The sequence below is a fragment of the Polypterus senegalus genome, chromosome 8 (assembly GCF_016835505.1).
Source record: "Polypterus senegalus isolate Bchr_013 chromosome 8, ASM1683550v1, whole genome shotgun sequence".
NCBI lineage: Eukaryota > Metazoa > Chordata > Cladistia > Polypteriformes > Polypteridae > Polypterus > Polypterus senegalus.
Genome location: NC_053161.1, coordinates 151,542,612 through 151,560,790, shown reverse-complemented (window position 1 = coordinate 151,560,790; position 18,179 = coordinate 151,542,612). Strand labels below are relative to the sequence as shown.

The following is an 18,179-nucleotide window of genomic DNA, read 5'->3' as shown; positions in this document are numbered from 1 at the left end:
AAAAAACCCGTATTTTAAAAACAAATAGATCAGACAGTAGATTATTAATCCTAGCTTTATCATTTACCGCCATGACTCACAATTATGTATCAGAATAGTCCCGGGATCAGCTTTCTTAACTCATTTTCTGCCTCCTCCTTGCTAGCGAAAACATAGAAATGACCCTGCCATTCCACTTTCAGTTTTGCGGATACAGGAGGCCGATTTGACATTGGCTTGCCGTAGCAGCTGTTTAATATTATAGAAGGCGCGTTTAATAGCTGTTGCTGGAGAGAAGTCAGGGAAGACGCGAATGTGGCAATCTTCATATATAATATCTTCCTTTTTTTTCCTGAGGAGTTCAAAGTGTTATTCTAAAAAGAAAAAACAAATTCTGAATAGTTGTGCCTCAAAGATACAGATCAAATTGTGTGTTTTTCATAACCTTTTCTGTTTTCTCTCTCCTTTACTTACAAAATATTGGTGTCTCCATTGTATGAATTGCGTCTTTGTCTGCCAGTCAGTAGATGTTGCCCTTTCTCTCTGTTTGCAGACAGACAAAGCTCTCAATTCATTACCACACTAATATGTAGGCAATTGTATTTTATACATGTACTGTTTTATGTAATGGTTCCAAAATTCTGTCTTTATAAATCCTGGCTTTTCTTGTCTATAATAGTCTATGATGCCTGTGTTAATTTATTTTATTTAGTTTTCCCAGCAGGATAAATACTCCTTTTGTAGTCAGGCCTTTCTTTTATATTACATCAATTGTTCTTAACAGTTTTTTTTTTTCCAGTTCCATCATCAGTCAGTCAGTCATTATCCAACCCGCTATATCCTAATACAGGGTCACGGGGGTCTGCTGGAGCCAATCCCAGCCAACACAGGGCACAAGGCAGGAACAAATCCCAGGGCAGGGCGCCTGCCCACCGCAGTCCATCATCAGTTCTTTACTTAATAACTAACAACATAACTATCCCAATGTTTTGTTAACTTAAGCATCTTGTAACACTCTTTCCATTTTAAGCCCTTGCTTGTTCAGTACTCACAACTTGGTTTCTTGAACTCCTTTGCATTGCAGACCACTCTGCTTCTGCTGTAACCAACTGGAGTTAGGCTTACTGTGGAGATATAGACACACTTTTGGCATAACTCATTTAATGTCAATTTAATGAACAAACATCCACCCACCCATCCATCACTGAACTCTCTTTAACACATTTCAAATTTCCAACAGTATCAGACACAAAGCAGAGACCAGTTCTAGACAGACGTTTGTCCGTCCGCAGGCCCACTCATGCAGACATCTCATCATTCTTATCAGGTTTGTTTAGAGACACAACCTCACCTATTCTGCATGTCTTTGTGACTAAGAAGCAAATCAGAGACCTAGGAGACAATCCCATGCAGACACTGGGAGAAGTCAGACAACACAGAGTGTTCACAAGTATTCTTCCATCACTATGATTAAAAAATGGAAGTTGCCCTGTCATTATGTGTTGAGTTTATTTTCTACGGCAGTAAGCTGTTGTACAACAAATGATCATCTCTTTTCAGTTCTGATTTTGAGCTTTGAATATTTACATAAAAATTTGGATCTTTCTGTTTCTGCAGATTTACAAGAAAGTGACACCCTCTCTCCATCATCATTTCTTCTTCACTACAGCCTATTCTAAAATATAAATGTGAAGAAGCCAATGTCTGAAGCAGAGAGTTTTTTTACCAGCCCAAAGAAAACAATTCTCCACCTGTGATGATCTTCAAACACACAAAAAAAAAAATTACTAAAGAGAAGCCACATTGCTGTTCTGAATGTGGCAAGCAATTTTCTTACAAAAGCATATGACACACATTAAAATTCACACTGGAGACAAGCCATATTGTTGCTTTGACTGTGGCAAACGATTCTTGCAATATGGCAATCTTCAGTCCCACACAAGAATTCATACGGGAGAAAAGCCATATTCCTGTACTGAATGTGGCAAACGGTTCTCCAGGAGTAACATTCCTCATTCTCATAGAAGAATTCACACTGGTGAGAAGCTATACTGTTGCTCTGTCTGTGGCAAACAATTCTTGCACTATAACAGTCTTCAGTGCCACACAAGAATTAATACTGGAGAAAAGCCATATTTCTGTACTAAATGTGGCAAACTGTTCTCCAGCAGGTCCTATCTTCATTCTCATAGAAGAATCCACACTGGAGAGAAGCCATATTCCTGTTCTGACTGTGGTAAAAGATTTATAACCAGTGGTGGTCTTCAAAACCACAGAAGGGTTCACACTGAAGAGAAGTCACATTGCTGTTCTGAATGTGGCACAGAATTTTCTTACATGAGCACTCTTATGACCCACATTAAAATTCACACTGGAGACAAACCAAATTGTTGCTCTGTTTGTGGCAAACAATTCTTGCAATATGGCACTCTTCAGTCCCACACAAGAATTCATATGGGAGAAAAGCCATATTCCTGTACTGAATGTGGCAAACAGTTCTCCAGGAGTAACATTCTTCATTCTCATAGAATAATTCATACTGGAGAGAAGCCACATTGTTGCTCTGTCTGTGGCAAACAATTCTTGCACTATCACAGTCTTCAGTCCCACACAAGAATTCATGCTGGAGAAAAGCCATATTGCTGTACTGAATGTGGCAACCAGTTCTCCAGGACTTACTATCTTCATTCCCATAGAAGAATCCACACAGGAGAGAAGCCATATTACTGTTCTGACTGTGGTAAACAATTTAGAACCAGTGGTGGTCTTCAAACTCACAGAAGGGTTCACACTGGAGAGAAGCCATATTACTGTGACTGTGGTAAACAATTCTCTACAAGAAGCTCTCTTCAAAACCATAGACGGATTCACACTGGTGAGAAGCCATATCGCTGTTCCAAATGTGGTAAACGATTTAGTACCAATGGTACTCTTAAGAGACACTTTAGAATCCATAGTTGGGGAAATTAAATACAGAACTAAAGAATAAAACATGACTGAACACACTCAGAAAATAATTACCACCTAGAAATGGAATGGAAGTGGAACATAATCTCTAATAATGAGATACTGACAAGTGAAAAGTTTAGAGGAAATGAAGTAAGGGATAGAAGCATAGATGACTTAAAGTAACAGCAAAATGTATGAATTGCACAAGCTACACAGTAAACTCAAGAGAACAGTGTCCCAGCTATCCAACAAGTAGACACTAGAATGGCTGAAAATAAATAGAAAGTGCACCAATTAATGCCCTAAAATGGATAAAAATATTCTGAAAGGTAGAAGTATCTCCAACAATATGGAAAAACTGAACCAGGAAAACCTTATTGAACCTCCTCAAGACAGATGAGTGCAAAAAACTACACAGAAGAGAGGCATTACAGAGGATGGTGTTAAACAGCACTGAATACATCCTTATATTTGGGGTAAGCAAAACCGGGTACATTATAAGTCATCTGGAAATCCCTGGGTTATCTAATTGCATAAAAACATTTCCATAAAATGAGCACATAAACAAAAAAATTACTATTTGCACATTGTAACAAGACAAGACAATGTGTAAGTGCTGGGGCTCCTTGTGGCAAACCCCTATAATTGGTTAAGAAAATAACAAAAAAAAAAAAAAAACATGTTAAATGCAAATTGAGTCTTTCTCAGACCGGAGTCCTCTCAGGTAACTGACAAAGGTGGCACAATGCTGGGACAAGGAGGGGGGGTCCAGATGGTCAGACCCTGAAAGTGACATTGGTGGAGGAGAGCAATCAATCTTCCTTTCTCCAGAAGGTGGAAACAAGAGGTTGTTATCGGACAGCGCCAACCAATGGATCAGTGGGGAATGACCATAACTAAACCCCTTAAACTGTCTCCCATGCACACATGCATGACAACAAGTAATTTACAAAACTATGCACCCCAAGGTTGATATCCCAAGGTCCAATGATGGTAAGAGTTTCATAGGAGAAGAATGGAGAAAAAGGAAATTGGAAAATATTAAGATTTACCAGCCAAAATTATTCAGAGAGGGAACAAATAACTGAATAGTTGCATCAGTTTTATTGATGAAACTTTCTTTCCTCTCGATGTCCTGTCTTTTGAAATTACTCCAATGAGTTAAAGAAAAGAAACTGCAAGTGCTAAGAAGGAGGAAAAATGTTAAATACAAAAATGTCATGACTGCTGGGTAAAGTTCACTGCTGTCACAGTCACGGATAGACAAGACCATATTGAGAAAAGACCCCCTGTGAGAGGCAGCATTGATGTTTTAAATAAAACCAGTGACTTGACAGTTTAAACTGGACAGACAACTGCCATAATAATGGAGCAGAAGAGGGAAACTGAGAACAAAAATATAGAAAAACTAGTGGTGTCTGTCATGTAAGAAATGTCTCTAAAGGTACAGTATTGCTCTTAAAGTTCATCTTCAGTTTCTCTAGTTTGTAATCCAAAAACAGTTGGCACTTGATTAAAAAAACATTTGCAAAAGATTGAAGAACCCCCCCCCACACACACACACACACACACACACCACTTCTTGTTATACAAATATTTGATTGAACCCCTCATTCATGTTTTATGAAGCCCCTACCTTTGCCATGTAAAGACCCTGAAGATTTTCATATTAAACTAAAGCATCTTAAGTGTCATCCTCATAGGGAGTGCGATTTAATAAATTTGTCATCTAGGGCTCCTGTACATAAAGAGAAAATGTGTTTGCATTGTCTGGGCCAAAGACATTTTTCCTTGTTTACAACATTGTAATTTACATTCTGTGTATTGTTTATCAGAAATTCAATTTAAAAAGTTCAAAACAAACAACCCCCTCTATTGATTCCATCTTTATTTAGTCAGCACGCAGGCTCCACAATTCTTTTTAACATGATATTTTTACTGTAGTGTGTATAATCTTAAGCATGTAAAGAAACAGAAGAATGGAAGATGACTTTCAGCAGCACCAGTGGACGTTATAAATCCTGTGAGATGCTCTATGGATTGGCCAGGGCACCTGCTGTCTTCTAATCATTTGTGATCAAACTTCATTTTCTTTTAACTTGGAAAGGTCCAAAATAATCATCTCTAGGAAGTTAGTTGAAGATTAAATGGTTGGCTATCAAATATTCCATTTTTATTGGCTCGCCTTCTTTATTATTGTGTCTCTTGCATGTTATACACTTTAAAATAAGTTTCATGTTAAGTAAGTTAGCCTGAGGTATCCCACTGTGCAAGCATATAATTATGCCCAAGTGGCCGAACTGTTTATGAATCAACTGCAATATAAGAGATGCAATATGTGATACTTTGTGGAGTATTGCAGGGTCATTTTTTGACTGATAGTGTTGTTGCATTTGTTCAAATTTTCTAAAATTCCACAGCTTCAAATTATTTCACAGAACAATTCAGCCAAAAGTGTGTATAAACAAAAAAATTCAGATGCACAAAACCATGCGTAAGCCAACTTCCACCCACTTCTGCTACATAAATCTCAGTCAGCGTGAAAAGAAATGTATGTGCATGCACCTACTATCTGACCCCAACTCCTCCCATAATTTTTCATATTTTAATATGCAAAATAAATATCACTTTACGTTCAGTGTTTGGTTAAAAGACAATGGCAAAATCCCCTGAAAAAAATTAATTTTGGTGAATGCGAAGTGGAGGCAAGCAAAATGTACTATTTGTTGGCTTAAGTAGTGGTATAAACAATAAAAGGAAGTTGATTGAGTGACAACGAGTGTCGGAGGAAACTTTAAAGTTCAAGTTCAGAAAGTTGCACAGTGCCCAAAATAAAAAGAAGTGGACAGATATCAAAGTCGCTGTGATCATAGCCCACCATCTGAGTGTCATACAGAAGCGTATTAGGGTACAGAGAAAAGGAAACAAATATGGACACATCAAAAAAAAAAAAGGGGAAATGTCCACTTTAATCTCATAGTTTATTTTGTCATTAAAGTAGAATGTCGTAAACCTAATCTTGTAATCAATGTTTAATTTACTAGAGTTTTTCAGATTCCATTGTAACTAAAGTAGCATGTTAAATTAGAACATTAGAACAATCTAGATGAGAAAAGGCCATTCAACCTAACAATGCTTTGTATTCTATGTGTTCTTCCATGTGCTCTATGTGTGAATCACTACGTGCTTCATAAACGGGCTTTCTCTCACGGCGACAGGACACATTCATGATATTACAGCTCTCTGAACAATTTAAATAGTAAGATGTATACTTGATATTATTTTCATGATGAAATGATTTAAAGCATGTATTAAATATGGGAGCAGGGTGGCGCAGTGGTAGCGATGAGCAGGCGTTCTGTCCAGAGGGTGTTCTTGCCTCCCACAAGATGCCTGCTGGGACATGTGCAACTCTCTATGAAATGATTTATTGCAGCAGTACTGTCTCTTTCAAATGTGCTAATCCCTAATTCCTGTCCTTCCTTTTCTTTCTCCTAGTACCCAATCACTTCACAATAATAAATGTCAAACCATCTGTAATCTTAGAATGCCAATTCTTCCATACCTTTAAGGAACATTGAAATGTCTTTGTTGTACATGTTTAATAATTCCATCCATCTATCTATTCAGGAGTGTGTCAGGCCCAGGAAGCATACAACTCGAGGCAGAAACAATCCCACGACAAGGTGCCTGCTCATCATTAACGCTGCCCCACCATGCCCACACATGTTTAATTATTAACAGTATACATCTCTCTATTATAAAAAACAAAAAAATCCTAGAAAGGAAAAGCAGGGCGATGATATGTGATCTTCTCAGAAGTTCTCGGAAAACATTTAAAAGACCTGCAAGACAAAAAAGACTGTCCACAGAGCATCTCACGGGGACCGTAAACTTGAGACTTGGTGCCAAGAGATTGTCCCAGGGCTGTCTCGCAGGGACGTGGAACATGAGATTCTTGCAAGACACGCCCTTCTTCTCAAATAAAAGCACGGACAGCCAGCAAAACATTCAGTCATGTACAGGCACGTAGCACACACAGATCATGCGCTCTCAGCAAAGAAGAAAGAGCAGCGTGGAGAAAGGAGACCCAAAAGCACTGGAGAGAAAAAAAGGTAGATAAGACATTATGAAAGCAGTAGAATTTGAAAGGCTCAAACAAACGATGGCGCCATACAAATGCAGAAAAAGGTAAAAAATATGAAAGCAGTAAAATTTGAAAGTATTGTAGCGTCCCAGCCAGGTTGAAGCCTTTTTTTATTTTAAGTGACTGTTAGGTCCGATTGAGGGAGGGCGGAGTATAGCACGGAAGACTGATAGCGGGGTACTGATTGATGCAGTAAGGGGGAGGCGAGACCTGTGGAGGAGGGGTTGGAGAGGGTGCTAGAAAGTTGTGTTTGGGGTTACGAAGTCAGCCATTGTTCAAGTAGAACCTTTGTGACATTTTATTACTTCAGTCGCTACATTATCAAAAAAAGACAGTAAAGATCGCATTAACGCAAACATAAGGTAATTAATCATCAGAACCAGGTGAAATTGAAAAAATAGAAGGACAAATCGAGGTCAGAAATAAAAGGCAAAGAGTGGAAAACAAAGTATTTTCGCCTTCAGATCATTCAATACACAAAACGTGAATTTACACAATAATGGACCATATGCTGTGAGAATCTGTGGTCCCGCAACACAGCAACGATTACAAAGAAGAAGAAAAAAGATTTTAAAATTGTATATTCGATTAACCAAACAAAGGGGCTAGCACTATACACATGAAGAGCAGGTTACAGATTATGAAAGCAGTGGAATTCAAAGGCTCAAAAAGAAAAAAAGTTGGCGCAATACACATGCAGAGAAAGTTAAAGAATATGAAAGTAGGAAAATTAGAAAGTATAAAAAAAAAGAAAGTAAAGATTGCAGCAGCACAAACAAATGGAAATTACTCAAAAAGGGAAAATAATCACCACGGATCAGGTGTCACAAAAAAAAAAGCAGGACAAAATGAGGTTAGAAATAAAACAGAAACGTCATAAAGAGGCTATAAAACAAAGGGGCCAAAAACATGCAAAGCAGGTTAGAGATAATGAAAACTGGAATTCAGAAAACACAAAGGCACGAAACACATGCAGAGCAAGATACAGAATATGAAAGCAGAAAAAAACAACAGTGTCAAAAAAAGAAAGTAAACATTGTATTAGCACAAAATAAGAGAAATTTTTACTCGGAGAAATAACTAAAAGGCGAATAGAGATCGAATATATGAACAGAGGTGATATGTCAGAAGTATGTAAATATGTTAAGGCTTTGAAGTTTAAGTCAGAGAATTTCAAAAACGTGGTTTAACTCACATGCATTTATTAGTTACTTTGCAAAAAAAATTATTAACTGCTGATGATGTAGACCGCTTTGTCATTGCTGAAATTTCAAAAGCGAAGCCCCCTAGTTATTTAAATGAACTTAAAAATGTATCTGCATAATGTACTATACATACTTTAATGCAGTTCTTCTTTAAAATAATATCAAGTGCTCTGAGAAGATAATTCTTGGAAATGTAAATCGATTTAGAAGCCAATTGTAATAATCTGTAAATACACTGTGTGCACAATTATTAGGCAAGTGAGTATTTTTTTTTTTTTTTTTTTATTTATTTATTTATTAATTTTATTACAATCAATACATAGCAATCAAGTTTTTACAAAAAAAAAGAATTATGCTAAGAACAGATCGATCCCCACCCTTGAGAGAGAGAGCAAGCCAAACGGTGTAAAATTTAAGGCTTTTAAAAATACCTAAATCAACAAATTCTCTGTGCTTTATAAAATCATTTCAAAATATTACTGATTAGATCCTGCCATGTTTTGAAAAAGTCTGCACAGATCCTCTAACTGAGTATTTGATTTTTTCCAATTTTAAATAATATAACACATCAGTTTCCCACTGACTTAAAAGAGGAGAGTTTGGGTTCTTCCAGTTTATCAGAATAAGTCTGCGTGCCAACAGTGTAGTGAATGCAATCACAATTTGTTTGTCTTTCTCCACTTTAAGACCCTCTGGAAGAACCCCAAACACAGCTGTTAATGGGTTAGGAGGGATTGTGAGTCCAAGACTGTCTGAGAGGTAATTAAAATTTTTGTCCAGAATAATGTTAATTTGGTGCAGGCCCAGAACATGTGACCTAGTGAGGCTGGGGCTTGGTTGCAACGTTCGCAGGTTGGATCATGCCCTGGAAACATTTTGGAGAGTTTTAGTCGAGACAGATGTGCTCGATATATAATTTTGAGTTGTATAATTGTATGCTTTGCATATGGAGCTTGAGTGAATTCTCTGCATTGCTACTTTCCACTCCTTTTCTGATATATTAATTGAGAGGTCATTTTCCCAGTGTCCTCTTGGATCTTTGAAAGGAAGGGATTGTAAAAGGATTTTATATATTGTAGAGATGGAGTCTAACTCCTTGAAATTGAGCAATAATTTTTCCAGCGTGGATGAGGGTGCAAGACGAGGAAAATCTGGAAGGTTCTGTTTAACAAAGTTCCTGATTTGAAGATAGTGAAAGAAATTTGTAGCTGGAATGTTAAATTTGGAATGTAATTGTTCATAGGATGCAAAGGCGTTGTCTATATAAAGATCTCTAAGCAAGTTAATTCCAAATTTTTCCAGATATTAAAACTGCATATGTTTGTGAGGGTTGAAAGAGGTGGTTCTTTTGCAGGGTGCCACAGAAAGAAGCTTCTCCGTCTTAAAATGCTTTCTACATTGGTTCCAGATTCTAAGTGAGTGGAGCACAATTGGGTTATTAGTGTATTGCCGATAGCGTGTGTTTATTGGAGCACAAAGCAAGGAATACAAAGAAGTACTGCAGGATTTTACTTCTATTGCGGTCCATGCCTGTGTATGTTCTTCTATTTGTGTCCAGGTTCTTATCGACTGTATATTTGCGCCCAGTAATAAAACTGGAAGTTAGGTAGAGCCATGCCGCCTTCTGCCTTTTGTCTTTGTAGGGTCGCTTTTGATGCGTGGATGTTTAGAATTCCAAATAAATGAGGTTATTGTTGAATCTAATTGCTTAAAGAACGATTTATTAATGTATATTGGTATGTTTTGAAATAAAAAGGAGCTTAGGAAGAATATTCATCTTAACAGTGTTAATTCTTCCAGCTAGTGTGAGATGAAGGGTTGACCATCTATGCAAGTCTTGTTTAATTTTTTCCATGCAGACGACGAAATTTTGTTGATAAAGAGCTTTATGTTTACTTGTGATGTTTACCCCGAGGTATTTAAACTGTTCTGCAATGATAAAAGGAAGGGTGTCTAATCTAATATTATATGCTTGCGAATTCACGGAAAGAGTACACTTTTATTCAGATTAATTCTGAGACCAGAGAGCTTTTGAAATTCTGTGAGTGCTGCTAAGACTGCAGGCACAGAATTTTCTGGGTCCGATATATACAGTACCATGTCATCTGCATATAATGAGATTTTCTGTTCCAGTCCTTCTCTGCTAATCCCCTTTATCTGATCAGTATTTCGACAATGTATTGCCAGTGGTTCAATGGCAATTGCAAACAGCAGTGGTGACAAAGGGCATCCTTGTCTTGTGCCACGTTCTAGTTTAAAGTAGTCTGAGCAAATGTTATTGATGCAAACTGAAGCTTCTGGGTTAGTATACAGTAATTTAATCCATGCACAAATGTTGGGCCAAACCCAAACTTCTCCAAAATAGTAAAAGGTATTTCCATTCAATCATGTCGAATGCTTTTTCTGCATCCAATGATAATAATATTTCTGGGGTGTTTGATTTAGTTGGTGAGTATATTACATTAAACAGGCGTCGAAGATTTGAAGATAAGTGTCGGCCCCTAATAAATCCAGTTTGGTCTTGTGATATTACTGAGGGGAGCACTTTCTCCATCCTTCTAGCTATGATTTTAGAGAGTATTTTAACGTCGTTATTCAGAAGTGAAATTGGTCTGTATGATGCACATTGTAATAAGTCCTTATTTTGTTTTGGAAAGACAGTGATTAGTGCTTGGCGAAAGGTTTGTGGAAGAGATTGGTTATCTCTGGCTTCTGTAAATGTTGCTAATAGGAGGGAGCTAGCTGAGCGGAGAATTTCTTGTAAAACTCTGCAGGGTAGCCATCAGGGCCTGCTGCTTTTCCACCTTGGAGTGACTTTATAGCATCCAGTAATTCTGATAATGACAGAGGTTTATCAAGTTCCTCCACACTAAAAGCGTCAATTTGTGGTATCTGTAATTTATCCAGAAATGCATTAGATTGTATATTGTCTTCTTTAAACTCAGTAGTATATAGGGATTTATAGTAGTCTCTAAAAGTGTACATTATATTTTTGTGTTCGATGATTTTATCTCCATTCGTGTTAGTAATTACGAGATTGCGTTGCACTTCTTGCTTGTGAATTTGTTGCTAAAAGCTTATTAGCTTTCTCTCCATGTTCATAATAATGATGTCTGGATTTGTAAATTAGTTGTTCGGTTTCTTTAGTTGTCAAGAGGTTTAATTCTGAATGTAGAGCCTGCCTCCTCTTATGTAGAGTCTCGCTTGGTAGTCTGGCATGTTCTTCATCTATTTTAGTAATTTCGCTTTTTATCTCTGCTACTTTCTTCGCTCGGATTTATTTCTGTGGGAAAGATATGAGATAATCTGTCCTCTTAAGAAGGCCTTAAGAGTTTCCCAGAGTATTCCTGCAGAGATCTCAGGGGATGTATTTGTCTCTAGAAAGAATTCGATTTGTTTGGATATAAATTCAGTACAATTCTCGTCAGCTAATAGAAGCGGATTGAGGCGCCATCTGCGGGGTGAGTGTATGGGGCTTAGTAATTTCAGCTCCAAGATCATCGGAGCATGGTCTGAAATAACAATAGCATCGTATTTACAAGATTTAATCTTAGGCAAGAAGTTATTATCTATAAAGAAGTAATCAATCCTTGAGTAGCAATGATGTACTGGTGAGTAGAAAGAATATGTTCTTGAATTTGGGTTTAAAAACCTCCAGGGATCTGATAAGTTGTGATCAGTTATAAACTTTGTAATTATCTTTGCGGTGTTAGTTGCCGTTCCCCTGTGGAGGAAGTCTTATCTAAAAGTGGATTTAGAACACAATTAAAGTCCCCAGCCATTATAAGTTTATGAGTGTTCAGATTGGGAATGGATGCAAATAAATTTTGTATAAATTCCTTATCATCAACATTAGGTGCATAAACATTTATCAAAATCATTTTACAGTTAGATAAGTCTCCCATGACCATCACATATCTCCCTTCAGGATCTAATACTACATCTGATGCTACAAATGGTACTGTTCTATGTATGAGAATTCCCACCCCTCTAGTTTTCTTTGTAAAACTAGAATGGAACATTTGGCCAGTCCAGTCTTTTTGCAGCCGGAACTGATCCTTACTTAGTAAGTGGGTTTCCTGTAAAAATACTATTTTAGCATTTAGACCTGTTAGGTGAGAAAGTACTTTCTTTCTCTTTAATTCGTGATTCAGGCCTTTAACATTCCAGCTTACGAATTACGACCAACATCTTGAGTTATGACCCGAATGCGGTCATGTGTATCCACTTGTGCGATTGTAAACAAACAGCCAAGAGCATTCGTAAGTGTCAGTTGGAGCCCAGATACCTGTGTTTGTAGATGTAATTTCGGTCAGTGCAATGATTTATATAATTTATTTCGATAATTGCTATAAAAATGGCCCCAAAAAAGCTAGAAAAGAAGCTAAGGAAGGAAGAGAAGGTAACGAAGGTAAAGAAAGCGATCACAATTGAAACAAAGAAGGAAAGTGTCTGGAAATATGAGAGTGTCGTTCATGTGACCGATCTCACTAATATGTGCAGCATGTTGAAATCCACCATCTCGACAATATTACAAAGAAAAGATTTGTATAAGGAAGCTAGTGTTGCTAAAGGTGTTACTCAAATTTTATGGAAGGGGGCTCTCCTTCCAAACAATAACCACCTTTCATTTCATTCTCCTCCTCCTCCCTTCCTGCAAGCCAAAGATGTTAACTTAAATGGTGAGTACAGTATGACATTGTTGTTTCTGGTAGGCTAGGCACTTTTATTAACTTTTTGGTTAGTACATTAGAAAAATTATTGGTGTTTTTGGTAGATTATGTACATTATACAACCCTTTTTTATTATGAAAAGGTAAGCAAGTGTTGCTGTGGGAGGTTCGGAATGCATTATGGGTATTTCCATTATTTCTTATGGGAAAGATAGTTTTGACTTACAACCAACTTGAGTTACAACCAGCCCTCGCGAACAAGTTGAGTTCGTAAGTCAAGGGTCCACTGCACTCTGAATGTGAATCTGGAAATGATAAAGTGTAGGTAAACGACCTATTAGCATATCATTATGGGAAATGGTCTTGTTGGGGTTTGTTTTGATGTCTCAAATAATTATTAAACCACTTTTGGCTGTTTTCACATTTTTGGTGTTTTCTGAGCAAAAATATGGATAATGTTTGTGGTCCAATAAGCACTTAAAGATTTAATGCTTGAAGGTAATTGTGTGTTTGCATTGCATACATTTCTAATGGTGTATTCAGGAATGGATCATCTTTGCAAGGCCCACCGTCTGCTCTGTCAAGTGTCTGTGTTAAGGGTCAGTGCTATAAATACGATGATGCTATTCCACACGTGCTGAACTCTGTTGGCTAGAAAGCACAAAATCCAACTGACAAGGGTATTATGGAACCCTAATGATTGCTCAATGAGGTTGATTAGCATAGACCATATATGGTTGTTCTAGGGTAGCAGGATGGCAACCAGGCGAGATTCATGTATGCACCAGGTACGTGCAGGCAGGGGAGGCAGAGCCTCCCCTGTCATCATGAAAAGTAAAAAAAAAAAAATAATGATAACATAAAATAAATATGTCCACTGGTCTGTGCTATAAATTTGTTTTCAGTATAATTCCAATAACTTTGATCATTTCTATAGTCAGGTGGCACAGTGGCGCAGTGGGTAGCACTGCTGCCTCACAGATAGGCCACCTGTGTTCGCTTCCCGGGTCCTCCGTGCGTGGAGTTTGCATGTTCTCCCCGTGTCTGCGAGGGTTTCCTCCCACAATCCAAAAAGATATGCAGGTTAGGTGCTCTGGCGACTGTAATTGTCCCTAGTGTGTGCTTGGTGTGTGTGTGCCCTGCCTTGAATGCTTATTGGATTTAAGCACGTCAGGTGATGTGTATTTGTGTAATGAGGGAGGGTGTGGCCTAAGGAGATCAACACCCTATATCAAGGTGTGCAGAATTATTAGGCAGCTAGTTTTCCTCAGGCAAAATGGGCCGAAAAAGAGATTTAACTGACTCTGAAAAGTCAAAAATTGTAAAAAGTCTTTCAGAGGGATGCAGCACTTTTGGAATTGCTAAGATATTGGTGTGTGATCACAGAACCATCAAACATTTTGTTGCAAATAGTCAACAGGGTCGCAAGAAACGTGTTGAGACCAAAAGACGCAAATTAGCTGCCAAAGATTTGAGAAGAATCAAACGTGAAGCTACCAGGAACCCATTATCCTCCAGTACTTTCATATTCCAGAGCTGCAACCTACCTGGAGTGCCCAGAAGTACAAGGTGTTCAGTGCTCAAAGACATGGCCAAGGTAAGGAGGGCTGAAACCCAACCACCACTGAACAAGAAACATAAGGTTTTATGGACCGATGAGATGAGAGTGACTCTTGATGGACCAGATGGATGGACCTGTGGATCAGTAATGGGCACAGAGCTCCACTCCAACGTGGAGGTGGGGTACTGGTATGAGCTGGTATTTTTAAAGATTAGCTAGTTGGACCTTTTTGCATTGAAGATGAACTCAAAATCAACTCCCAAACCTACTGCCAGTTTTTCGAAGACACTTTCTTCAAACAGTGATACAGGAAAAGACCATGATTTTTATGCAGGCCAATGCTCCATCACTTGCATCGAAGTTCTCCACTGCGTGGCCAGCCAGTAAAGGCCTTAAAGATGAAGGAATAATGACATGGCCCCCCTTCCTCATCTGACCTAAACCCTATCGAGAACTTGTGGGCACTTCTTCAACGCTAGATTTACGGGGGAGAAAAACAATACACCTCTCTGAAGAGTGTCTGGGAGGCTGTAGTCACTGCTCCACAAAAAGCTGATCGTCAACAGATCAAGAAACTGACAGACTCCATGAATGGAAAGGCTTATGACTGTTATTGGAAAGAAGGGTGGCTATTGGTCATTGATTGATTGATTTATTTTTTTTGAAATGTCAGAGATGTTTATTTGTAAATTTTGAGGTGTTTGTTTATTATTCTCACTATAACAGATGAAAATAAACAAGTGAGATGGGAAAATTTTCATTTTTCCTTTAGCTGCATAATAAATCTGCACACTAATAGTTGCCTAATAATTGTGTGCACATATGTATTCCCCTGATGATGTTCACACTCACATTTCCGTTGTGAAACATTCAGGTTTCAGGTTTATTAACATTTTGGATTGACTGATAGCACTGTGTTTGTTCCATATTAAAATTAATCCTCAAAAATACAACTTGCCTAATAATTGTGCACACAGTGTATGCACTCTCTTTGATTGAATTGAATTCCTTTATTGTTATTGTATGGTACAATGAGATTCAATAGCTCTTGGGATGAAACTGTTTCTGAACATACAGGAAACGCTCTGAAGCGTTTGCCGAATAGGAGCAGTTCAAATAGTCTGTGTGCATGGCTGAGGCAGCATGTGCTAGAAGCGGTATTCCAATAATTCTCTCCTCTCAACAACAACAACAACATTTATTTATATAGCACATTTTCATACAAACAGTAGCTCAAAGTGCTTTACATAATAAAGAATAGAAAAATAAAAGACACAATAAGAAAACAAAATAAATCAACATTAATTAACATTGAATAAGAGTAGGGTTCAATGGCCAGGGGGGACAGAAAAAACAAAAAAAACTCCAGACGGCTGGAGAAAAAATAAAATCTGTAGGGATTCCAGACCATTAGACTGCCCGGTCCCCTCTGGGCATTCTACCTAACATAAATGAAACAGTCCTCTTTGGATTTAGGATTCTCGCGGAAGGGCTTGATGAAGATGGTCACGTAGAATTCTGTCTTTTAATCCATCCATCATTGTTGGAGCATCATGAAGCTTTGAGTAGGTGGAGGTGGCGCAGGCCACCACCACAAAGAAAGCGGAAAAAGAAACAGAAAAGAGAGTAGGGGTCAGTACGGATTTTAGAGCCACCATGAATAGTTATTATGAGGAAATTGAACATACAGAGTATCAGGATTAAGTTAAATTGAAGTTATAGAAAGGCCATGTTAAATTAATGTGTTTTCAGCAGTGTTTTAAACTGCTTTACTGTATTTGCCTGGCGAATTCCTATTGGCAGGCTATTCCAGATTTTAGGTGCATAGCAGCAGAAGGCCGCCTCACCACTTCTTTTAAGTTTTGTTCTTGGAATTCTAAGGAGACACTCATTTGAGGATCTGAGGTTACGATTTGGAATATAAGGTGTCAGACATTCCGATATATACGATGGAGCGAGATTATTTAAGGCTTTATAAACCATAAGCAGAATTTTAAAGTCAATCCTGAATGACACAGGTAACCAGTGTAGTGACATTAAAACTGGAGAAATGTGTTCGGATCTTCTTTTCCTAGTTAGGATTCTAGCAGCTGCATTCTGCACTCATTGCAAACGATTTATATCTTTTTTGGGTAGTCCTGAGAGGAGTGCGTTACAGTAATCTAGTCGACTGAAAACAAACGCGTGAACTAATTTCTCAGCATCTTTCAGTGATATAAGAGGTCTAACTTTACTTATGTTTCTTAAGTGAAAAAATGCTGTCCTAATGATCAGATTAATATGCGATTTAAAATTCAGATTACAGTCAACAATTACCCCTAAGCTTTTTACCTCCGTCTTGAGTTTTAATCCTAATGTATCCAGTTTATTTCTAATAGCCTCATTGTATCCATTATTGCTAATCACAAAGATTTCAGTTTTCTCTTTATTTAACTTGAGAAAGTTACTATTCATCCATTCTGACACAATCTGCCATAGAGCTTTCCGATCAGCTGCTGTAGAGCTGTAATTCCACAATCAGATACAGTGGGTTAAAATACTCCGACTGGTGCACTGATAGTAACAATGGTATTTGGAATAGTTTGGCCATTCTGTGCTCCATTATATTGCTACAGGTTGATTACAATCAGATGTCTTAAATTTATAAATGATATGTGGTTCATTTCAGTGTATTTGATAAAGGGATGTGAATCTAAAAAATAAAGGGAAACCACACAGGACCAGTAGCATTGCTGTGACATTGGGTGCCGCCAGTTTGCAAAACTGATTAGTAAACTTGCGTACGCACAGCTTAAGGCTTGCGTGAGAATGTGCATGGCTTTACACCAAGTTTAGTTTTCATACATCGCGTTGTGAGCATGGAAACGGATGTATGCAACATTTTTGTGTGTACTCACCATTTATATTTGAGGCCCGTGGAGAGGCAACAGCAAGACAACCCCCCAAAAGGGAATGGTGGCCACAGTCAATTGCTTTCTCCTTATCCTTCCTGACTGATTCTTATCTAGTTTTGTGTTTTTTTAGTATCCTTGACACTACTGGTAACCTGAGGCCGTACCAGCAGCCGATTCAGGTTTCACAAGAGGAGAGCAGGGGAGGGCCGCAGAAGGACGTCAACCCAACAGCTCCTTTGTGTGAGGAGGAACAGGAGGAACACAGCCAGAACCCTACAGAATGACCTCTAGCTGAATACTGGTGAGCATGTTTCTGATCAAACTGTCACAAACAGACTCCATGAGGGTGGCATGTGGGCCTGACGTCCTCTAGTGGGACCTGTACTCACAGCCCCTTACCCTGCAACTTGATTGGCATTCGCCAAGGAAAACCACAATTGGCAGGTCTGCCTTTGGCTCCCTGTTCTCTTCACAGATGAACGCAGGTTCCCACTGAGCACATGTGACAGACATAAAAGAATCTGGAGACACAGTAATAAATGTTATGTAGTCAAGCATGACCAATTTGGCAGTGAATAAGTGATGGTCTGTGGAGGAATATCCTTAGAGGATCATACAGATCTTCATGTGCTACGCTACTGTAACCTGACTGCTGTTAGATACCGGAATTAAATCATCAGAGCCATTGTCAGACCTTATGCTGGTGCAGGGGGCCCTGGGTTCCTCCTGGTGCAGGACAATGCCCTGCCTTATGTGCCCAGATTGTGTAGGC

General features: G+C 38.4%; 1 protein-coding gene across 1 annotated transcript; it reads left to right on the top strand.

Annotated features, from left to right (window-relative positions):
* The first annotated feature begins 1,824 nt into the window (after window positions 1-1,824).
* Window positions 1,825-17,691, top strand: LOC120534615 (gastrula zinc finger protein XlCGF26.1-like). Its single transcript, XM_039762205.1, has 2 exons — window positions 1,825-2,905; window positions 17,522-17,691. Exons 1-2 carry the CDS (start codon window positions 1,825-1,827, stop codon window positions 17,689-17,691), a joined length of 1,251 nt encoding a protein of 416 aa, XP_039618139.1.
* Window positions 17,692-18,179: the final 488 nt, after the last annotated feature.